This window comes from Rhamphochromis longiceps, linkage group LG22 (genome assembly GCF_057381845.1).
Source record: "Rhamphochromis longiceps isolate RC_006_pf linkage group LG22, R_longiceps_female_GT1.1, whole genome shotgun sequence".
Taxonomy (NCBI): Eukaryota; Metazoa; Chordata; class Actinopteri; order Cichliformes; family Cichlidae; genus Rhamphochromis; species Rhamphochromis longiceps.
The window spans coordinates 19,228,808-19,253,940 of NC_140577.1; the positions used below are offsets into that span (position 1 = coordinate 19,228,808).

General features: G+C 39.5%; 1 protein-coding gene across 1 annotated transcript; it reads left to right on the forward strand.

Annotated features, from left to right (window-relative positions):
- Positions 1-3,179: 3,179 nt before the first annotated feature.
- Positions 3,180-21,806, forward strand: galnt12 (UDP-N-acetyl-alpha-D-galactosamine:polypeptide N-acetylgalactosaminyltransferase 12). Its single transcript, XM_085396181.1, has 10 exons — positions 3,180-4,062; positions 4,412-4,581; positions 6,381-6,570; positions 6,882-7,067; positions 7,282-7,399; positions 7,865-8,041; positions 11,258-11,389; positions 11,474-11,587; positions 14,147-14,302; positions 18,244-21,806. The coding sequence occupies exons 1-10, from the start codon at positions 3,716-3,718 to the stop codon at positions 18,379-18,381; spliced, it is 1,728 nt and encodes a 575-aa protein (XP_085252307.1). The 5' UTR covers positions 3,180-3,715; the 3' UTR covers positions 18,382-21,806.
- Positions 21,807-25,133: the final 3,327 nt, after the last annotated feature.

The window sequence follows — 25,133 nt, forward strand, 5'->3', positions numbered from 1 at the left end:
TCAGTACTGACCGCTAATGGCAGGCGACAGAGAAGGATCTTGATTGCCAACTGTGGAAACAAAACCAAAATGATATTAAATGTTCTGGCTAATATCTAGTTTACTTTTCACTCACCCCCCTCCCCCCTCCCTGTCTCTGGGCTCACAAATGTACACAAGCAACAATATGTGGTTTGCTCTCTCCGTTCTCAATTCATGTTTCAGTAAATCTAGAAATATTATGTGAGAATGTCATCTTTCATAGTTTGGGTGATACAATATTCATTGGTTACCTGGGTTGTTTTAGTGGTTTTCAGATATTTTCTACCATGCCCTAATTCAGAATAGAGAAAAAGTCGATGCCTACACCCAATATTTTCTATTAGTTATTAATAGAAACTGATCCAGGTTGAATTTTATCAAAGGAAAGGCCAGCAAGATGCCATCGGCAAACTTTGTTGTTCTATTTTTTTTCTATAAAAATCTTATTCACTCAGCCAGGTTTGCCTCCTGGAGTGACCTTTTGCCCCACATCATAGAACCACTGCATTATATTTTCACTAAAAAAAAATCTATTGGTACTGTATGTATGTTTTATCTAATTGCCGAGTGCTGTTGCAAAATGCTGGGTGAGACAGAGGGAGCAGAACAATTTAAAAAGGAGGTAGGAAACACACGACAGCTGAAATGTTCAGCATCACTTAAAAGTCCCTGTTTTTGAAAGAAAAGCACGTTTGTTTTAATATTATATAAAACTGATCAGGAATTACAATTATTCATAGAATCATTAATCACTAATTAGTTAGTGGGGTTAGATTAATTGGTCATTCTAAATTGCCATACTTGTGAAAGTGGGTGTGAAACCTGTGACAGACTGGCGCCCTGTCCAGGGTGTACCCTGCCTCTCGCCCTATGGTAGCTGAGGTAGGTTCCAGTCTCCCCGTGACCCTGAAAAGGATAAGCGGAAGAGAATGGATGGTTCGAACATTAATCATAAGTTATTTTGAATTGGATATCTACATAGGCATGCAGAGGACATCATTGGTAAGCATCTGCATTGGTGTATGGAGGGTTTTTGATGTTTAGAGGCTGAATGATGACAATGGCCCAACAGATCTTATAATTATAGATGTAATAAATTTGGATATTCAAGATGATGTATCACTAATATATCCTTGGACCTTCTTACTTAAGAAAAAAACCTTTCTAAAGTACACTTATTCTAAGTATGTGGTATAAAAAAGCTAACAAAATAACAGAATACTCTTTTAAGGTAACACAATATACACAATAAAGCTATAGGATGCAACAAAGATAGGCAACTTTTAGTGGTTCAGTGACAGCTGGGTGCTGTGTTTTCTTTTCTTTTAAAAATGCATTAGTCATTAGAAAACTCAGTCATGGTTCCTATGTTGTTTTTTCATCCACAGGTCCACGGGCATTTGTGTCACTTGGCTTTCATGACAAGATGTGTCGTGAAAGGCTGACAAGGGTGTGTTTCAACTGAACAGATCTTACATGATAAAACCCCTGTAACTGGAACAATATGCAGTCTGTTTTCATGTGGTTGTTCCTATTGTATTCTAATGTACTGAATAAAACAAGCCCAGTTACTCCTACGCTTTAATGACTGATACATTCCCAAGATACACCCAACTATAATTTTATGAATAGTGTAATAATTAATGATCTGTCACAGACCTGAAAACAAGGTGTGACCACAAAAAGTGCAGATGAAATGACAAACTTTATTCAGTAAATTCATATTTTAAAATGTGGGATCATTAAAAGTAGCCTAGGGGGGAGAGGAAGCCCGGATCCACACCAGTCCTATAGGAACACACCATGCTAAAAAGATGCCTCCCATGATATCACATGGGGTGGCTGTAGCTCGGAAAGGTTGGTAGTTTGATTCCTCCGGTCTTAAGTATGCTTGAATGAGATACTGAACCCCAACATTTTGTTCTCAGATGTGTTCACTGGAGTATGAATGTGTGGGAATGTTAGAAAGCAAAAAAAAGTGCTTGGTTGAAGTTGTATAAAACGCTACGAGTGTCAAGGAGAGTTGGAAAGTGCTATCTCAGAATGATGCCATTTAGCATCACTGCAAAATTTAAAAAGTAGAAATGTATATACTGCTGCACATAGTGAAGGCCCAAGTTTCCCCGATTTCTCTCCTGCCCCTCCCTAGTAAAACACAAATGTACTGATTAAATATAGCCTAGGCTTACTGGGTGATCAACAATACAGTCAAGTTGGACCAGTTATGGTGAGGTCAGAGCTAATCCCAGTCACGTTACAGGAACCTCTGTTCAAGTCAGCCCAAACCCCAAAGGTGCAACTAATAAGTGTTTTAATTTCCGTTTTAATATTTGCACCTATTACAGTAGGCTATCTATTGCATGGAAAATGTTATCCATCATCTCGTCCTAAATGAGAACGCCCTCATTCATGCACTCACATGAATGTTGAGTCTCTGACAGACACGACAAGGGCAGTCTACCGTGGTATATTACAACACTCCGGCTGACTTGTTACCTTCCCGTGTCTCTTTGTGGTTTTCACAATATGGGTACTCGATCAAACAGTGCGCCACTCAAATTACCTTCTCGCCTCGAAAGATCGCCTTAATTATTTAGCATTTTAATTTGCTTAAACATACATTTTGTGTCAGATTTCATCTTTCGTGTCAAGAGTTTTCATATCGGTTTCATATGAGTGACAAGGGGCCTCGTATGAATGAGAACCTATAAAAAGATCACTTGGATATAGAAATAAAATGACTGCTTATCATAAACTTCATTTTTTCAGGCTTTCAAATTAAAAGCCTACAAACTATTGCAACGCTTTGTGACATAATATAAAGCAGTGGTGCCCAACAAACTCGAAAACTGAGAAATTACCAGAACCAATCTTTGATGATTAAAAAAATCGAAAGCGGAAGTGACTTATTTTACTTATACAAGCTAGTGTACCCCTGGCAGTCATTTTACGAATTTTTGAAGTCTTCGAACAATAATAATAATAATAATAATAATAATAATAATAATAATAATAATAATAATATCTGTGCAGTATTTTACGTGGCGTTATTCCGGGGTAGTTTGAAAGGGAACGGAGTTTTAATTTGATAACCGGAAACTAGTTGCTAATTCTGCTACTAAAAATTGACTTGAACTTCTACTGCTGTTCACGTAAATGTCGTAAATGTAAATGTCCCGGTTCCTCGATGGCACTTGATGAACCGGTTGGACACAAACTATATTCATAAAGACTTGACTGAGAACGAAAAAAAAATATTTTTAATTATAATATTTGATTTTCTCAGTGAGTGAACTGAAAGAAACAGCATACGAGGCTTTTGATTTGACCTAGTTTTCCTTTCCTCCAGCAGTTAGGTGGCTCTCTAATCCGAAGAGATACTTGTTAGCTAATCTAATCTGAGTTAGTTAATCCTTTCCCTCTTCACTCCAGCAGCAGGCAGGGTAACGGAATTGAGGAGGAGTGACCACCGTTCTCCGTTTGACTGAGAAGACTCACCCAGTTTGGGGACTCTGTACGTAGATAGAGTTACACTTTGCCTGAACTATGGAGGAGAAACTTGGAAGTAGTCAAACGGAAAGGTGACGCGGCTGTGGAGTCTAGCAAAACCAACTTGGACAGCAAAGGTTGAGCACAGTGCAGCTCATCGGGGCATGAGAGCCTCCAACTTTGCGCCTTGCAAAGAAACGAAACGATGGCTGCATACGGAAGGAGGAAACGGCCCAAGTTACTTATTTTAATAGTTGGTGCCATTTTGCTGGGATATGTTACATTTTTCAAACGCAAGTCGGGGGAAGTGAGCTTGACGAACCGACGGGAAGTCACAGGAGAGGAAGAGTATGAGCTCCTTAAGAAGCCAGTCTACGAGAAGCCCCCCTTGGATTTAAACGCTCTGGGAGAACTGGGCAGAGCCGTGAAACTGAATCTGAACGAAGAGGAGAAAAGAAAAGAAGAGGAAAGTATCAAAGCGCACCAGATTAACACTTATGTCAGTGATAAAATATCACTGCACCGCAGGCTGCCAGAGAGATGGAACCCACTGTAAGTAACCTGTTGTCTATTGTTAGCAATGTTAAAGCCCAGATCTAAAGTTTAAAAGAAGCCTTTGCAGTTTGGATGCCCCAGCAACACTATTACACGGCTCAGTAAATACCTCAGAGGACGTGTAACTCGTAAACTGAGTCATCTGCTGTTAAGATGGAATAATAAATGCTCTGTGTTTACTTCTATTGGTCATCAAATCTTAAAAGTATGAAGGTTAACCACGATCCAGCTTTACATGCAAATTTACACAGCCAGCTCTCATTGTGCAGTGTCATTCCAGCCACCCAGCCTCCCCTCCAATTTTTTTTAGTCTGCATTCTAACAACCAAGTCTCCTCTCTCTCCAGCTGTAAAGAGCTGAAGTATGACTACAGGTCCTTGCCCACGACCTCTGTGGTGATTGCTTTCTACAACGAGGCCTGGTCCACCCTGCTGAGGACTGTTCACAGTGTGCTGGAGACGTCTCCTGACATCCTGCTGAAAGAGGTGGTGCTGGTGGATGACTACAGTGACAAAGGTAGAGGCACAGACAGACTGATGGACAGGCAGTGGGCAAGAATGGTGGCAGGCTGACAGTCAGGAGCTGTTACAGGTGCACACAGACAGGTAGCAGTTAGATGGGTGGAGGAGGATATACTGACATGTTATCAGTTAGGCAAGTCAAACAGAGATACTGGAAAATATGCTCATCGAATTATAAAAAAATACTGGATGCAAATTTTTGTGCTTTGATTTTTAGTTTAATCCACAACTCTATAGCCTCAGTCATCACAATGTAAGTAGTTCAACTTGGAGGCGGAGTCTGTCCCACTACACAAAGCGTTGCTCCAACCACCAATAAAACTTTTGCTGGAAAAAAGCCGGTGGAAGTCCTTAATCAAACCTGTTCAACAGGCTTCAGCTTAAAAAAATACATCTGTAAACCAAAGAAAACAAAAACAAACTAAACCCTTTCATTGTGTTCATGTGCTGTATTAAACTCACATTGTATTTGAAGAAAACATTTTGTCTAATGCAAAAATAAATGAAAAGGTATACATGCAAAAACCTTCAATCTGGGTTGGTCTTTACTCCGTCTTTCCAAGAAGACAGAGTAAAGACTGATTTCTGCCTTAGTTTAGCTTAGGTGACATGTAAACTTTTTATTTATTTACATTTTGACATTTGTGATTATTTATTTTCGCACTAATGAATATGTTTTCTTTAGCAAATATGACTTAAATATGCCGCATAAACACGATGAAAGTGTTTTGACAGATGTTGTATCCAATTAAATTATTAAAAATATTGGTTTCCATTTGTAATAATATCAATGAGCAAATAAGCAAGTAGTAAGTAATTATTATTGCTCATTAGTAAGACAAAAAGTGTTTCTCATCAATCAGTGGGTTAATCAGCAGAATACTTGATTACTAAAACAATCAGTAGTTTTAGTTATAAACTAAGATATAGATAAAGGGAAATCTCCTGCATCAGTGTTATATTTTTTACATCTTCTATGAGTATATTCAAATAAACCTATAATAAAAGTAAATAATATACTATATGCAGTGTTTATTCCTGTTGGGGTTTTTGTTTTGTACGAGTTGAGAAACTTTTAATGCTTCTAAAGTGTTTTCGATCATGAATGTATAAATGAAGCAATGCCTACCTCTCCCTCAACACTAACATCTGCTCGTGGTTATATTTACTTACTAAGTGTTGAGCTTGAGTAAATCAAACAATGATGTAACTTTCGCCTTTTGGATTAATGCGTATTTGGCTGAGAGCATAAAAGGAAGTAATTTCATCCTAAAAAGACTGGTGGGTGTGTCTTGTTTACCTGCTTCAAAGAAAGCTCACCATTTTCTAGTGAATATGGCAAATGTGTATCAAACAGTTTTACTCTCTTTCCTCTAGAGGTGGGAATTCGGAGCCTCTTCCAAATGCATTGGAAATGTGTGCCAGATAGCTTATCACCTTCTTTTATCAATGCTGACTTGTTTTTCTAACAGTCTCACGTTGCGCTGTGACGCTTCTGACACCTGAGCCACATGCCAGCTTTGTCCCCTCTCAGATTTTACAATGTGATTGGACTCAGAGATAACAAAACGACTGTCTGTCTGTGCTTGCTTTTTATCCCCTCACATGGAATACTGATCAAGAAACGCTAAAAAATTTGCCTTATGGGAAGAAACTTCCAGCTGTAGCTGATAGATTTTTCTCTAGTTTTGTATTTGTTGTGATTTTGAGAAACAACTCTTGATACAAACACATAAAAAAAACAACCTGATTGTTTATTTTGGTTTATCTGCTCATCTGTTTATTTTCTGAAAGCTCATCTCAAGGAGCCACTGGACAAGTACGTCTCAGGTTTGAATAAGGTGCGTCTGATCCGGGCCACAAAGAGGGAGGGGCTGGTGCGGGCCCGGTTGCTCGGGGCATCCATCACCACAGGCGAGGTTCTGACCTTCCTGGATTGTCATTGCGAGTGTCACGACGGCTGGTTAGAGCCTGTGCTCCACAGGTGAGAGAGCGCCCGCCAGGGAAAAAAAGAAATGCCTTCTCTCCTTGATTATTTTGTCAAAGTGCGGCCTTTAGAAAGGCTGTCTTTTAGTCCAGCTGTCACAGAGTGTGAAGCTCTGAATCTCTATCAGCCAGCTGCAGGAGCACTGTTATGTAGCCGTGTCTGACTCACTGTCTCGGTGCTCCAGCCTTTCAAACAAGGGCAGCACCAACGTTTGTATGGAGACTTTTATAGATAAACAAATTGCTTGCTTTGTAACACTGCTCCCTCCTGACATTCGCCTTTTTCTCCTTTCCTTTTTTCTCGCCAAGGATCAAAGAGGAGCCGGAGGCCGTGGTGTGCCCCGTCATCGACGTGATAGACTGGAACACCTTCCAGTATTTAGGCCATGCTGGGGAACCTCAAATCGGAGGGTTTGATTGGCGGTTGGTCTTTACCTGGCACACCATCCCAGACTACGAACAGAAACGCCGACGTTCACCCGTAGATGTCATCAGGTGTGTTTTAAGGACTCTTTATTACCCAAAAATAGAAAAAAAATCCCATATGAGTATTTGGGAATGTAACTTTGAGTGTGGCAGCTACATTATTACAGAAACTGCACTGCTGACATATCATACTTTTTTCTTCATACTGAGATAATTACATCTGTCTCATATAAGATGGAGCTCGTTATCCTGTAATATAATTTTTATTTTTTGGTGTCTTGAGGTCTCCTACTATGGCAGGTGGTCTGTTTGCTGTGAGGAAGGACTTCTTCCATTATTTGGGAACATATGACACAGGAATGGAGGTGTGGGGAGGAGAGAACCTGGAATTCTCTTTCAGGGTAAGAGCTGTGTGTTTTCATGGACATATACAGTATTATTTATGTAATGATAACATAGGTAAAGCACGTGTTATGTCCAAATTGACATTAAGTTTGCACTCCTTTTGGGATTATGGCCCAATTCATAGTGCAAGCCACTAAAAAAGGCAGGAGTGTCTGCTTTAGATTTGTTGAACCATATGACAGCTGCTCAATTTATGTGGAATCTGCAATGAAAATAAAACTAAACATGGAGTGAAAGCAGGCCGAAGAGCTTAATACTTTAATTGCAGCAAAGAATTTAAACATCCCTTCCCTACAATAACTGTAATTTCCCAAAGGGAAGAAACCAAAAATATTTTCCAACAACAGGCTAGCTTTTCTGTTCCCAAGCTCCTCCGCAACAAGACTGTGCTTTGTTTCCTGATTGAATCATGGCTGAGAGGCTAACCAAATCCTCGTGGTGGTGTTATTGATGTGTCTTAGATTTGGCAGTGTGGGGGCAGCCTGGAGGTCCACCCGTGCTCCCACGTGGGTCACATCTTCCCGAAAAAGGCACCTTACTCACGGAGCAAAGCGTTGGCAAACAGCGTGAGAGCAGCTGAGGTCTGGCTGGATGAATACAAGGAGATCTACTATCATCGTAATCCCCACGCACGCCTGGTGAGTGTGTGCAGATGATGTGAATGTGAAGGCAGAATATTTCTTTCTTTCTCTTTTTAAATAGCTGCATTCACCACAGCACTGTCTCATTAACCCCTTCATTTCACCAGTGAACTCACTCTCGGTATGCGAAAAAATATCAAAAATACTCTGCCTTCTCCCAAAACGCGCTCGCACACACGCACGCTGCAAAAGCTCACCTGATTAAGTGACACGGGGGATATATGAGCAGCAGACACCCAAGGTGACAGGGGTCAGGGCATTCCGGTGTGCGATTACCACCTTTCTGTGCTACTTGGTGCCAGCGGGTGTCACCCACCTGTCCTTGACACGGTGAGAGCAGTGCCGACCCATGGGGGTGCCCTGATTTTGTGTGTGTGTGCATGAGTGATAGTGTAGTTAACAGGAAATGCTCTCTAAGCACAGATCAGGTAGCACTTATCTCCATGAGATAAGGTAGCTTTGCCAAAAAATTCATCATACCCTCCAAACAAACACTGTTTTTGCTCATCCTGTTTGATTCACAGCTGAACATGTGTTTATACACAATAACAATACTAGATAAGGTTTATATCTATAAACGAACATATCTTACAAGGAAGTTACAATTTTACAATTTTGCTTGGCACAAAGTTATACTAGTCTCCTGGATGAATGTACTGTGCCTGTTTATAGTCTGTAGTCTGTCTTTGCCCATTAATGTCATAGCTTACCCAGGGGTGTGTGTATGACTGCTTTGATTTTAAAATATTAATACAATTTAATTAATATATCAATATAGAAATCAATAATTTAACATATAAATATTAATATGATATTTATATTCTTTTTAAATCTGAAAAAGCCACCTGCAACCTGCGTAATTTTAACGTCATATCAGATGAAGTTAACAGTTCATCTGCATATTTAATTTTAGCTTCTGTAGCTTAACTGTAGATTTTTGCTAACTAAAACAAGCAGGAGTGTATGGGAGCAGCTACAAAGTTCTCTTCTCACACTGGAGCTTGTTGAATGTTTTTAACGGAATTCCTGCATCTTTTTCCCAGTAAAGGTTTTTCTGGTGATTACAGAAATGAGCTCGAATCATTGCAGCCCTGCTTTGTAGATTTTGAACAAAATAACCTTAGACTAACAAATTCATGGTTGCTTTTTTTTTTTTTTTTTTTAAACGTGCCGTTCCCCTGACATTCTGACAGCCTGTGACACTTTCACTCCGACACTCCCAGACAAAGCAAGAAATCCCCAAATCAAACCAAAAAAAAAGAAAAAACAGCCAGCAGGCAGTGAGATCTGGAAGTCTTTTAGGATTTGTAGAAGGGCAGGTCCGCGTGGCTGTCAACATGGGTTACGTGCCAGTCCATGTGAGCTATTTTTATAGCTTGTTAATTAGTAACAAGGCACCATAAAACCTAAATAATCTACATATGAAATGGTGCAGGGTGAAGGAATGACTGAGAACTGTACTCAACTGAAGGGGCACTCTTTATTAACACTGGATGATTGAGGGGAAAATCCGGGTACTGCAATCGTAATTAAGATATGAATTGATGTCGTTAAATTTTGGTTTAAGTTATGAGCTTGCTAGAGATCAGTTGCAAACAACGACAGGTCTAGAGACGCATATTTTTCACAAAAAAGAGCAAATATATCCTAAATATAACTAAAAAATATAAATATGAGAAATTGCAGCAAAACAATTGTTGCAGCAAAAGCCAGAAAGGACAGCTGGCAAAAAAAAGGAAAATGCAGACTGAAAGTTAATAGGCTTTTTAATCACTGCCTCATTAATAAGGCATGGATATGCTGACTGTAATTATAGTTGTGTATTCTGCAAACTAAATGTGTCGCTTAGCTGTATTTTAATAACATGTACAACAAATTTAGCCTTAATCTTTCAGCTTCAACTCTCCTATGAGGTCAGCAAGTAATCTACCAGGATTTAACACTGTCTGTTTTAGGATTTACTGTATTTTGCTATATAGAGGCCTAGCAAACCATGGATTGTCTTTGAAATTGCTTCATCCTAACAGGATAGAAAAGACTCAAGGAATTAAGTTCCCGACACTGAACATTTGTAATCCTCATTGATGTTCGCAGAGAAATCCAGAGGGCCATCTTCCTATAGATGCACCAAGCTTCACAGGATCTTCTAGGAAAGCTGATGCTATTTTTTTTTTTAAAGAGAGTATACTGGTTACTAGGCAGTGAGCTCTGGAAGTCATACCTTAGGCTACAAAGTTGCTGTAGGAGTTGCCTTTAAAAGTTGGCTAACTTGCTTTGTAGTACAGCCCTCTGGAATCATTAGCTCTTGTTTTCCACCGCTGTTTCACTAATTGGCACCTCTGTGCTCTCGGTTCCTAGTTGCTCCCTTAGGTCGTTTCCTGTGACCGTTTATTCATCCATATAGGTTGCACTGTCACTGGGCTGGTTGCCCTTACCTTTGCATTTTATCAGGACCTTTACTGATCCTTAATTTAAGTCTTATTATCCTGGTAAGTGTCCTGGACTAGTCCTCATTGTTCTGATAGTCCATGCTGGTCCTAGCCATTGACAAAGCACTGCGTCCTTTGGGAATCTTTCTTCTCACTAAATAGACTGATGAATAGCCAATTAGAGCTGTGTTTGGGCAGGCCACCATCATCCATCATCCTGCAGTGCTGCTGAATCTTTCTTGCAGCAGGGAAGGTGTGGTGAGCATATGCTCACTGGCACATTAAAGTGGAGACTGTGTTCTTTCTCATAATCTAATTAACTAGTCTTTATCAGCGTGGTGTGTACATGTGTAACTTTGTATGCATAAAAGTGTTTACACAGGCACGAACTGTTTGCGCACACACACGGAGACTCTTGTAAAATTGACACATGTATCCTGTTTGACTGTTGGAAGTTCTGTTTGTTTGAGGGGGAGCTATTGTTTGGAGTGAACTGCATTTGTATAGAGTAATGGACCATAGATGGTGCTATTGTATTCCATTTCAGGCCACTGGTATATTATGAATACTTCATCGGACACAACAGCTGTCTGATGGTGGCTGCATCGACAGCGCTCTCACTTAAAATTTTCATTTGAATATGAGATATCACTGGTAATTCATTTTTATTTTTTTATAAATGCAGAGCAATTCTGTGCTTCTTAATTTTATTTTAGCTTGCCAAGGCAGAAAAGTGAAAATAAAATAATCATGTTGAACTGTCATTTGCCATGTTTGTCTCCAGGAGGCCTTTGGAGATGTAACGGAGCGGAGGATGCTCCGAGAGAAGTTGGGCTGCAAGAGCTTCAAGTGGTACTTGGATAACATTTATCCCGATATCCACGTCCCACATGATCGGCCAGGCATGTTTGGAATGGTGAGAACAAAGTAAGACCTTATGAGCTTCTGCAAGCCAGGTTGTACCACTACCTAATTATATTTTGTTGCTGCCTTTTGCTAGCTTAAGAACCGGGGCAAGACCAACTACTGTTTTGACTACAACCCTACAGATGAGAATGCAGTGGTGGGCCAAAGGGTCATCCTCTATCTGTGTCATGGAATGGGCCAGAACCAAGTAAGTAATGCCAGTGATAAAAAAACCACTTGCATCTTCCTTTGCTGAACAGCTCACTAAACTTAAAACAGGTTTACAAGCTAGTTTGCTGATTAGCTACTTGGTTACAGCCCATTTTCAATCATGTGAAACGCAGCTTTCAGTTAGATTTTAATTGAATGTTGGTTTTTGAACACAGCACACTGTTTGCCCTTTTATATGTGAGCTTCGGCGATCATTTGTTTACTCTTGTTCAGTTAATCCTGGCACTCTTGAAGACTGCCATTAATCAATCTAATATGAATGTCCTCTGAGCTATTTGAAAAGAGAAAAATAATGTTTGGAGAAACACAATTCGGACATTTATTTCTCCAAACATTCCAAACAAACAAATATTGTCTCCATCATCTTCAGTTGGCACAATTCTAATGATTGAAAGGACACTCATGGCTTTAAAAACTGACCTTACAATCGTGTTTGTCAGTCTTTTGCCCTTTAACAGCTTCGCTATACATCTCTGATTTATTGACCTAATAAATGCCTTCTGGACCCTTTAGATCAGAGTGTGGAGCCCAGCTGATTTCTCTCAGGTCAAGGCTTGTAATAAAGGCTGATTAGACTTTTGTGAAAAGAGCCTTCGTACCATCTGTGTATAAAGAGTTTTGTTTTTAAAATCTTTTGGAAATGTGTGATATGTTTTTGATTTAGAGTGTTTTATTTTATTGCCTCCACTGTGCTCAGGTTCTTTGGCCATATTCTTAGTTTATTGGCCCATGTCTGGTTTTATTTAGTTTTGTAAAGCACTTTATAACATTAAGTGATCATTGTCACACCTTTGGGAGGCATTACTGACTAGTTAAAGTTAATCAGATTGCTTCATGACCACTGTAGTTTATGGGTTTGTCTGCTTGTAGAGCGACTCTTCTGGGTTCCTGACTATTATCTACAACTTTTGCATCCAGTGGCATTAATGTTTGATAGCAATAATTACAAACTGCTTTTGATCTCCGTGGCAGATCCATTTATCTCCTTCCATGTCTTCTCCTTCTGTTCTTCACTACTCCCTGTTTTACATTTATCATAGACAAAGGTAATCATGGATATAAATAGCATCTCAATTTCTTTCAGATTAAACATATAGTCATCCTATTTCCTCTCGGACTACAAGAATCGTGTTGTGTACTCTTACAGACCTGGGAATAATGAATATCATCTGTTATTCCAGGCTGCAAAATTATGTGATGGCTTTGTTGATACAAAGGGAATTCACATTTCCCAGTGCCTTTTCCTTTGTGATATTCAGTAATCCAGGAAGCACTGTGAAATTTAGCATTGTTATTCCAGAACATCTCTGTGGACACAAACTGATGTTATTATTGTAGAAAGTGGGGATAGCTGCCTTATGAGACTACTGGGCATGCTACAGAGACGAAACACACGCTCAAGCCATCTCTCTGTCCTAAATATAGATCCCTAACAGTGCCATTCTTCTGTTTTAACTGAATTTAGGCTAACTGAAATTGTTGCATTTTTTCTATTAGGAACACCATGCTAATGCTTGGTTGGTTTGCCTTTTGCTCTCAGAGCTGCTTTAATCTTTTGTGGCATAGATTCAACAAGGTGCTGGAAATATTCCTTGGAGATTTTGCTCCATATTGACATGACAGCATCAGACAGTTACTGCAGATTTGTCAACGGAACATGATGTGAATCTCACATTCCAGCACATCCTAAAATGTGCTCTATTAGATTGAGATCTGGTGACTGTGGAGGCCATTTGAGTACAGTGAACTCACTGTCATGTTCAAGGAGCAAGTTAGAAATTATTTGAATTTCAACATGTCACATTATTCTGCTGAAAGCAGGCTTCAGGAAGATGGTCAGAAACGATACTCGTGTAGGCTGTGATGGTACCAAAAAAGTATTTCCTCCTATTAATATGCCACCAACAACAGCCTAAATTGTTTATTCAAGGCAGGGTGGATCCATGCTTTTATATTTCTGTTTCTCTGACGTTGTGTTATCTTATTTTGGTGAGCCTCTCCGAATTGTAGCCTTGGTCTCCTGTTCTTAGCTGACAGGAGCTGCACCCAGTGCGGTTTTCTGCTGCTGTAGCTCGTCTGCTTGTAGGTTTGAAGTGTTCTGCATTCAGAGATGCTCTTCTGTATTATAAATTTGTTGTAATGACTTACGGCTGCTTTCCTTCAGCTTCAAGCAGCCTCTGCCATCAACAATGCATTTTCATCCAGAGATTTAGTGCTCACTGGATAATTTCTATTTTTTATATCATTCTCTGTAAACCCTAGAGAGAGCTGCGTGGGGAAAATCCCAGTAGATCAGCAGTTTCTGAAATAATCAGACAAGCCTGTCTGACATCAACAACAATGCCCCGTTCAAATTCGCTAAAATCGCGTTTCTTTCCCAATTTTGATGCTCGGATTGAACTTCAGCAGATCATATTGACTTCGACTAACCTATGTGTCTCGATTGGCTGTTTAGATATGTGCATTAACAAGTAGTTTAACAGGTGTATCTAATAAAGTGACCCAGTGACCCCAGTTGTTTTGTCTCATCCTACAGTTCTTTGAATACTCTGTGAATGGTGAGATCTCTTACAACACAAGGGCACCTGCTGGATGCATCGCGGGTGACAGCATCAGTACCTACTTGACTGTCCAGCTGTGCAGAAAACGAGGGCAGCCTGTACCTTCAGACCAGAAATTTGTCTTCAAAAAGGTAAGATGTAAAGTATTTTAGTCTAGTGAGTTTCTGTGTTTATCCCTATCTAAGTCCACATTTTAACTAATAGTGTTAAAAAGGAAATTAATGTGGTGGCCCTGAAATTGCAGCATGTCATTAATTTTTGAGTTGCTGTCTGGAAGAGAAGATGTGGAATATAAAATCAACGTCTAAAATATAGTTCTTTGTTGAATTTTCTGTTACATTTTGTTGATTTCAGATTTCTACTTATTTTCCTTTTTGAACTGCCACTAATGTTTTAAAAGATGAGCACCCAACACTGAATTAAATGATTGACTCTATAGTTCCTCACTCTTACAGTGACCTTTTAACCAGCCACTTAGTTTCTCTTGTTCCATCAACTATTATCCCTTCAGAGAGAAAGTAGTACACACTGTACAATTCAAATTCTGAAAGTGCCCTAGGCTTTTAACAATACATGTCATTTTTTCTGTTTTTAAAACACACTGAATTCAAATTTATGTTTATGTTTGTTTCAGATGATAACTATATATCTATATCTATAGATAGATATAGATATATCTATCTATATCTATATAGATAGATAGATAGATAGATAGATATTAGGGGTGCAACGATACACGAAATTCATGGTTCGGTTTGATACTTTGGTGTCACGGTTCGATATTTTTTCGATACAAAAAAAATGTTCATGCCTTTTTAATTTGTCATTTATTAAAATTATAAATATATATTTTAACTCAAAAGTACAGTTTTTAAATTTAATGTTGCTGAAACAAAAGTAATTAAAAAAATAAATATATCTCAGGGCTCTCAAAATTTCAAATTCCCTGGTAGCCCTTCGGGCAGGGACTCTTCAGTTTTTGGTAGCCCAAAATAAATGTAAGTAGCCCGAATAAAAAAGAGAGCAATTTTTTGATTGATGTTTTGTTTCCTTTACAATATTATACATTAAATTATAATATTGTAAAGGAAACAAAACATTAATCAAAAATTGTTGAAAAACAAATTACAACATTGTATAAAAATTACAATCATCAACTCAAATACTTGGTTCTAATTGAACAGAAATTTCTATGAACTTGTAAGAACTGTGTAGGACATGAATCAGTCTGTGTCAGATCCTGAATTTGAAATTTCCACTGAAGTCACGGGTAAGAGACAAGTGGAACCAAGATCTAGGCCATTTGCTTTTTGAAGTTTGCAAAGACTGCTAAATTTTGCCAGTGGTAGTTCACTCTTTGCAACATAGTACGCTGTTCTAAACAGATTTTTCAGGTTTATTTTTAGTATGTTATTTGCAATTGGTGTTTGTTCTGGGAAAGATATTGCAGACTGAGCAATAATGCATTTCTTGCATTTCTCATGGGTTCTAATGGGGGCCTTTCTTGACTGGTCCCAGTAACAAAGGCGCTTGTCGACTCAGAAATCGAGAGAAAACTAACAACACACCCGGCAGAACATTATGTTATTTACACGGGTGCACATAAGTGGTCCGCATGTGCGCATTCGCTGTCAAAATAAAAGACCGCACCACATCTCTGTGCGTTCATCATTTGTTTGAAGCCAGCTCACCTCCTGCAACCACTTTTCCGAGAATACGCGCTTCTTTTGTGGTTCGGACTCCTTCTGACATTTGTTTGGAGGTGGAGGAACACCAAAGTAATTGCTTAAAGGAGCTTCTTCGACATCTTTAAGAGTTTTAAACAAATGTCTGTCCTCCTCCAGAAAATCTTATGTATGCAAACAGGCGTTGCAACTTCATATCTTGTGCGCGTTTTTTTTTCCCATTTTGACAGCGAATGCGCACCTGCAGACCACTTATGTGCAGCCGCGGTTATATAGCTCGTCATATTGCAGCCACAGAAATTCTTTTGTCCATGAAACCATAAAGCTGCACTTTCTTTTTGCCTTATAGTCTCATTTGTCATAACTTTTCCGTTTTGTGGTAAGCTTTTCTTTGGCTGTCACTTCTTCACCCTGACCTGTCTTATTTGGCTCAGCAGAACTAAAATTTATATCCTGCTGCTTTTACACACACACTCACATAAGCTCAGCGATTCTCTGCGCGATCAACCTCTCACATGTTTAAGCTTGCTGCGGGAGATTTCACTTGTCATGTTTGCATAGTAAGCTAACGATTGATAAGACGATGTCAGAGGAATTGGTGCACAAATTATCATCACTCACCAATCAGTACTGTCGCTCTCTATACACAGTTCGCGCGATTGCAAAGTGAAAGAAAAAAACAAGCGCAAATTCAAACGCGATTTCAATATGTCACATATTGACAGTGGCTCACCGATGCCAATGACATAATTACCCAGCTACATTTCCGAAAGAATGCAAAAGCATTGACATATATTTTTCCTTCCTACAATAGCCCGACGGGCAGGGCAGAGATAGATTTTGGTAGCCCGACTGGAAAAATCGCTAGCCCCGGGACGTCGGGCTAGCGATATTGCGAGCCCTGTATCTGATTGAGGAATCACTCATCTTTGGAAAAGAGAGTTTATTACAGAGAAATGGCTCTTTCCAAAATAAAAGCTATACTATCCGCTTCTTCTGGGCTATATTCTTAGCAGCATATTGTAGCGGGTCAGGGCTGTTCGGGGTTTTGTTTGTACAGTTATGTTTTGTTTATGTTGCCATAGTGACGGGTGACGCCCTCTCGCTGCGACGGTGTGTCCTTCCGGGGTCAGAGGGCGCCCTGTGTGTTGTTGTTGTTGCTGCTGTGCGGTTGCCGCACTGAGCAGTTAGCTAGCGGCAGTGTTCTTCTGCAGATGTCAATAAACGGCTGTGCTCCCTGGCTAGCTCACGGGAAGCAAGACCAAACGACACCTCCGTCTCCTCCTTGTCTCAGCTCGCCACAATATTAAACATATCAGGTCCCCATAAGGAGAATCATGTGCTAACGGCTGTCTAAATGACTCGGGTAAAGTTTGTAGCATGCATGCTTGTTGTTTTTGTCTGCTTCCACTTGTCTTTGCACTAGGATGATGTCGGCGTAAATGTGCAGTCATATTCGTTGTGTTCCCACTAGTGCTGTCAGCGTTAATCTCGTTGAAATGACGTTAACGCCACAACACGGCAAATCTCCGTTAACGAGCTACCCCTGATCGCCCTGTGCGTGGGGCTAGATGGCCAACACGTTAACGAGCTAACTGCGCTAACCCACTAATTCCCACCCATGTAATTGAGCATTGCGTGGCACATCCAACATACTGTTTTACTTTAGTCCATGACGCGCTTACCTTCAGGGTCATATGTCACATGAAAACCAAAATAATTCCAAACGCCAGATCTGAATGAGGGTGGGGGAGGTTCAATTTTCCATGTTGCAAGGAGAGCTTAACTTCTGTCTCGCTAGCTTGCGCTGCGCTCTTCCTTCTGAAGATGCTGTCTGTGTTGAACGCTCAGTGGATCTGCGCTCAACACAGACAGCATCGTCAGAAGGAAAGTTGATAAAATAAATTACAAATTTTGTATTGTTCATACATATGCGAACCGAACCGAAAGCACTGTATCGAACGGTTTAATATCGATACGAGTATGTTGCACCCCTAATATATATATATATTTTTTATTTTTATTGTGTGTTAGTAGCAAGCTGAGGATTCAAAACACAATACTGGAAGTTAGTGTGATTTGAATGTCGGGACATGACACAGTCTAAATGTAAATGGATCCTAAAAACATTGAATGAATGTAAAACGGGGTATGTGGGGTATGTCTTTGAGGAGGGGGAAATTGGACAGTAGAAGGAGGGAAAATGAAAAGTGAAGCAAAAAATAAAAGTACAGATCAATCTGGGCAGGTCCTCTGTGTTCTGTACGCTCTGATGCTCCTAAAACTCTGATGTATAAAGAATAATGAAAGTAACAGCAGATCTGCTCTTTGTTCTTTAGACATGTATTGCTAATATCCATTTTGAAAATACTTTGCCAATTTTTCAGGATGGGAGTTTGTACCACGTCCACAGCCAGAAGTGTGTTGAGGCAATAGACAATACAGACAACGGGACACCAGCACCCTCACTCCAACCCTGCTCTGATAGCCTCCACCAGAAGTGGTTCTTTGAAGAGAAAATGTAATACTCCAACCCTAGGATATGTTTTTCTTAACCTTAACGGACGTCAAATGAGGTTGTGCTTCCTTTCAAACTTAAACCTCCTATAAATTCTTGCTCACTGGGTGAAATCTATCTGTATTTACTTTCTACAGTACTTACTGGATACTGCATATACACTTGTTGGGAAAACCAAGCCTATAGGACTATGCATTATTTTTCTCATTAAAGAGATGTTTGGAAACTAGTGCTGCTTTGCACATGGGAATATTTTTGGGGGGCTGTTTTTCATTTACCTACTCCACGCCTGTTGCAGTCTTTTAGTTTGCATGCAAAGCTTTACCCAGAAAGAGGGAAAGGCACAAAGAAAGCTGTGCATCCATATAGAAAGAAAACAGCGGCTTCATAAATCTGTCAGCAAACTCTGACCATCTTACGAGCTAGCATCTGGAATTGCAGTGATGTTCAGAGGCATGTCATGAGGCGTTATTTTATATTCTTGTCTTATCCTCTAGAGGGGGCTAAATCTCCTTTCTGTACATTCCCTTCTTGTATTGGGCTCTCTTTCTGAGTAGGAAGTGGAACAATTTTTCAGGTATTTAGTTGAGAGCCTTTTCAGGACATTTAAAGTGCTTGTCACTCCTTGCTACGTACCAGGGACTTAATAAAAAAAAAAAGGCATTGTGCAAGTACCTAGTACCTCTTCAACGTAATCACCAACTACTGATAACAGGAGAATCTCCATATGTATTCTGTTCTTGTGTGCTTTGTAGGAATATGAATCTGAGGTAAAAATGGCTTAGACCGTTTTGCTAGCTTTTAAAATAATTTTTTTCCCCAGCATAATTCTGTTTTGTGCTCTTTAATGAAATGCAGCTTGAAAAGACTAAATTATAGCCATAATTTAAGGATTCATTTCATGTGGTGTGTCAAGTATGTTTTTAAATGATTTATTTTAGAGATGAGTTTAATTATTGTGTAATTTTGAGGCAATTCGTATGCACAGACGTGGAAGCGTTCTCCCTTACGAATCGCTCTGTGGGGTTGCCCTGATCTCGTTCTGTGTCCATCTGTTAGGCTCAGAAAACTATAGATCCCTCTGAAGCGCCGCTGTGGTCACTAGTGTGGCTGCCCTGCAGGCTCTGCAGGGAGTCCAAGGGGAACACAGTGGAGGAGCAGACGGTTGTCGGTGTCTTCAGGCTGCTGGGATGCCAGATGGTTTCCTGATTGATTCTCTGGTCCTCTTCAAATTCTTTATCACCCCTTCTTTCTATGTGTGTCAAAGGTGTTCAGTGGAGGGCTTATCTTTTGGACTCGCGCCAGCCAAATCCTCCTCAGATGAATACTTGTATACTTGTGTGCTTTGGGTTTGATTTATGAACATAAGACATAAAGAGCAGAGTTTGTGACAGCAGAAGCAGATAATGGAGGAGATTGAATGAAGCAATTTGCGACCTTTTTCTCACCATTAACCTTCTCAGGCTGTTTGCCCATCAGTCTGAAAGGAGTTCTGTTATAAACTGATGTTAGGGGACTTTTGTGCTGAAATGGATTTTTGTTATTGATTGAGAATATATGCTCATAAAATGAAAGAGTAGGAAAAGAAAAAGACATTTTATACAGTGTCATTGCTGTGACTTGAGCAGTCAAGATCCCTTCTGTTGCCAAATTGAATGAATATAAGGCCTCAGTCACACAGGCATAAAGACCTGTTGGTGACCATCTGGCAACAACCGGTCACAAGGGAAAAATGTGTATTCCTCGACAGGTTGCAGATGGTTGCTGGAGGATGCTAGCAGTGGCTGTGAAATTGATTGCTAAAACTCCATGGAAACAGGCCCAAGAGACCGGTCAGTGAGTGAAAACCTTGAGTTTGCTTCGGTTGCAGGCAGTTTGTCGCTAGTTGGTTGGTAAATGTAATCTTGGCTAGAAATACTCACACACTATTTGTCAAGTGGTTGTGAAACTGTGACCAGTGTGACGCAAACAAGACATTGAGAACGTTTACCTTTAAAGCACCTTTCAAAAAATGTTAGTTGCAGTGGTAAGGCACAACTTTTTCTTTGAAGGCAAATGTTCTTTTTCTCTGGTTTGCATCACATTCTTTCAAGTTTCACAGTGTGTTCGCAGACAAGTCGGTGTATTTTATGAAAACTGACCAAAACAATTGCAAGAATGTTTTTGGTGCACCACCCTTTTTGAAAATAATCTGACCTAGCGACAGTCAGCAACTCCTAGAAACCTTTTGCCAACTAGTTGGGGAGTACACATTTTGTCTTAGCAACCAGAGGTTGCCAGTGGTTCACTGACCGGCCCCTTAGGCCTGTGTGATTCAGGCCTAAGATGATAAGATGCTACAAGAGTCTGCAGCTCTGAACGTGCATTGACAGTTTCATTGCACTGTGCAGCTTTTAACTTGAACCATCGCACATTTATTGCATATCAAGTCAGAAAAAAACAGTAGATTTAAAAAAAATAATGGGTTTAAGTTTACAGTAGTCCATAAAAGTTTTTTTAAGAGTATGCATAGTACATTATTGTGTGGACAGTGCTAAGTGATACGTGAAGTGTACCAAATGATCAGTAGGAAACTTCACAAAAGGAGGAAATTTGACTCAGGACTGTATATGTTGTAAGGCTAAAACGGTGATAGTGGGTCGACCTGCTCTCCATAGAAGAGCACTCTATGCCTTTTGTAAGTTTGAAGCATCTTGCATGGAATTCATAGTCCACGGCAATCTTAGGCTCTTCTTTGCCTAGCTTTCCACGGCTTTAGTGTCGATCATGCATGATCGGTGAAATAGCCCGTTTGATGCATTGCTAATGCTTTATGTGTTAAACACTTAAGAAGTGGCAGCTCTTCAATTTTCCATCAGTTTACATCTTTGGCCTAAGTGGAGGGTAAATATTCTCTCGGTATTAAAAAGGGTTATTTATTGTCCCCTGTAGCCATCTGTTATTCCAACCATGCCCTATGTAGTAAAACATTTTTACTGTGATGTTATATTTTTGTATGCTAATTTGTTACGGTGCAAGCTGCAGCAATAACATTGATATTTTGAGAGTTTAGAGTTATATCTCTGCGGCAGGACATATAGAGTTTTATATCAACCAAATGCATGTCATTAATACAGATTTTCCGGGGATCTGTTGTAGCACTTGAACCTGTAAAGTGGATGATTGCATTGTGACCATGCAGCGCTATTGTATGATATCATGCAAAAAATACCGTCTTTTGGCCTTCCGTTTACTAATGTGGTAAATATGCACTAATAATAATGCAAGAATTCAAAGACCATGTCTGCTGTAATAATGCCGTCAGTAACTCCAGTGGCCTTATATTGTAATTAAATAATTGACGAATGTAATGAATGAATTGTTTTTTTTTCTTTTAATAATTAGTAGATCTAATAAATGGACTACATTTGATGTCATTGTGCCGGCTTTTTTTTTAATATATGTGCATATATATGTGTGTGTGTGTGTATATATATATATATATATATATATATATATATATATATATATATATATATATATATATATATATAATTGTTGTGATTTATCATTTCCTAACATGTCTTTTTTGTCTTTTGAAATGTGTATTAACATTGGAAACGCTTCAACAAAACATACGAAAAATATTTTCACCATCTCCCATTGTCTTATCAATTAAGCTGTGACTCATCCACATCCACTATGATTAAAACAGGCTATCATTCACACGAAACTGCTGGAGATGCAAATCAAGATGCTCAGAGGATAATGAGAGAAGAAAAGGGAAGATATGGGGGGGGTAAGTTTTTCCAACCATATCTGATTGGAATGATCACCAGCTGCTGAGCGAGATGGTAAAATGTTGCACCCGTGCCAAGTCGCTGTTGCCTTCGATATTGACACTCTGCCCTGCAGTCTCTCTCAATTAGTCATTGATGGTGCGCGGCTTTTTAGGATTACAGGGTGTGTCTTTGTGTCACTACTTGCAACTTTGTTTTTCCTTTTTAGGAAGCTTTTATATTCAATTAGACATGCTAACAATACACAACTTGTTGCTCTTTCACCGAAACAGAAAATGTAGTTCTATGCCAGTGTTTGGTGGGAAAAAACGGCACGAGACGAGCTTGTTTCTCTCGCGCATACTCTGATGGAAAACTTGCCAAAACGTCATATTCTGAAAATCAGCAATCAGCAATCAGCTGCTTCCTGGTAAGAGCTGCAGAAGTCTTTGATGCTGCCGTCTCTGGTATTGTCTTGTCCTAATCTTTTGTGTACCTCTCTTTGAAATAAGTGGTACAAAATAGCCCTTTTGTTGAATTTCTGAAAAATTTAAAATGCGCCCGCAGTAGCACTGTATGTTGTCACAGTCTGTTCGCTCAGTGTAGAGCTAATTTTTGATCCAGTGTGGCATACATGCAGCACTACACTCTCTCACACCCCATATGTGTCTTTAATGATAATACAAAACAAGGCTCCCTGCGGTGCAAGTCTTTGGAGATGCTCAGGCTTCAGTTGTCAGGGATGCAAAAGAAACTATAGGAGGAGGAACACACACACACTCTCAAACACACTGATTGGAAGCCTTTTTCACACTGCATGTCAGTTTGGTTTATGTAATCCGCAATACCCAGAACGGCTCAGGAGCAGTGGCTGCTGGCAGCGTACATTAGATGACACACTTTCACTTTCAGGAGGGGCTCCAGACTGTGCGGAAAACATGTGAGGCCTAGATACAGAGATAGAATCAAAGAAGAAAGCAGCACGACGTCCGTGAAGTCTCTCAGTTGGTAAAATCTGTAACAACCAGCACCAACTCTTCCTTCACTTCAGCAGCCGTTCGTGCAGCGTTGTAGCAATATTTGCTTGGTCGTCTCATTTTCATTATCCTCGAATTCGGCTTAGGAGAGAGAAACTTGGAAAGTAATTAACTTTCCCAAATTTTAATGCTACAGAAGTACAAAAGCGTTAATGCAGCTGTTCAAAGACTTAATGCAATTTACTGTGCAGAAAATCAAGGCGAGCCGTCTTCAAATAAAAGTTAATGTGAGTGTTTAAAAAGAGTCTTATGAGAACACACAGAACAAGGAAACAAATGTTTGATGATACGTTTCTAAATACTTCCTGGGTCGAATTCACCAGTGTGCCTCAATTTAAAGCCGTTTCCAGCCTACTTCAATGTAAGGATCAAACTCCTCTAATCCACGTCTGTGAAATCGGCCAATACAGCATCAAAGGCAGAGTACTTGTTGCTTATTGGGCTTTAATCACCCCTACTGTTTTCCAGTAGAATTGGACTAGACCAAAAACTCGCTCAAGGAATATTTTAGTAATCTTGGCTTTTCCAAATGCAATGAAGTTTTGTGTGTGCGATGCAGTGATTTCAATCCAAGATTTACACACACAGCCAAGGCCTTCCTGGAGTTAATTGATAATTTACCAAACTTTCATTTTCCCACTGAACAATTTTTATGATCTAATTCTCAGTCTCAACTGTTTGAACATAAGTATAAATCATTAAAACCAGTAAAAGGGAATATTTGACTTTAATCATGAGCCACAGTTTTTCAATTATTGTCACAGTCGGAGCGAAGCTGTAAATTAGCAGACCAAAAAAAGACATGAGTGGACTAGGCATTCGCAATGAGTCACTTGTCACTTACACAGCTGATTCTGATCAACGATGCTCTGTTGCAGAGTGACAACAGGTGGTTTTTCTTTTCAACCATGATCGTCATGTTGAAGCTGTTCTTGATTTGATGCATCTGGAGGTTTTATCCATGGTGGCAGAGAGGGACACACCCCCCCCCCCCCCCATGTTTAAGGCTGACATATCTAAACTGTTTGGTAAATTGCCATGAAATTGGTTCCAGATATAATTGATGAATACTAATGACTTTGGTGATCACTTGATTTTTCCTGTCACCAGCAGGTCAATTTATTTTCACATCTTCTACATGATGGGTACACAAATTAAAGCTTAACTTTTGCTAAAGTTAGCCCTTACTTATAACTCTTGGATATAAACCTTGTAAAATTTTCCTATTTTACAATATAAAATGAAAATTTTAACATCCTAGTCCGAAACCTGCTTTCGGTGTGTATTATCTTTTGGAGCAATTATCCAAAAATTGTACGGCTTGTAACACCTTTTTAGGGGATTGTCATTCAGTTTCTGGTGAGTGAAGATCTAATATCATGTCAGGTACTTATTAATTAGCAGAAATGTGTGTCCGGGCCCTGTACCCATAAGGTCTATCAGTGTAACTTGTTGAACAACCTTGCTAGCATTAGCTGATACAGGTAGCAAGGTTATGATAACAGTGCTAACATAGCTATTTGTTTTACAGCCTGCAATCATGACGTGTGTGGGGTTTTTTATAGGACTTTCCCACTTCAGAAATAAAATCTGATGGTTATCGATTTTGATGTGCAGTCAAATGTGAAAATTTAAATGAGCTGATCGGCTATGCGACCAAGATATTTTATGTTTTGGATTTTAGCCTAGCACAGTGTTTGAATTCTAATCATAAATTATAAGCATATGTTTTTTCATCTGTTTGTAATCACTTCATATGATTATGTTATGGCTTTTTTTCTTTTTCTTTTTATTATGGAACAATTTAAAAAATCTGAAAAAGTCTCTTTATTTATTCAGAAAACAGTCTAGATATATTATGCCATGAATATATGCTAGTGTCATCATCACTTGACTACATTTCTGTCAATGGATGTCACCACAAACACAAATACAAAGGACATATGTATTTGATTGTGAGTGTT

Excerpts from the sequence above, each read along its gene's own strand:
- galnt12 (XM_085396181.1), top strand. The coding sequence starts at position 3,716 with ATGGCTGCATACGGAAGGAGGAAACGGCCCAAGTTACTTATTTTAATA. Across the intron at positions 4,582-6,380 it reads GGATGACTACAGTGACAAAG|CTCATCTCAAGGAGCCACTG; the intron begins GTAGAGGCACAG and ends ATTTTCTGAAAG. Across the intron at positions 7,068-7,281 it reads TCACCCGTAGATGTCATCAG|GTCTCCTACTATGGCAGGTG; the intron begins GTGTGTTTTAAG and ends TGGTGTCTTGAG.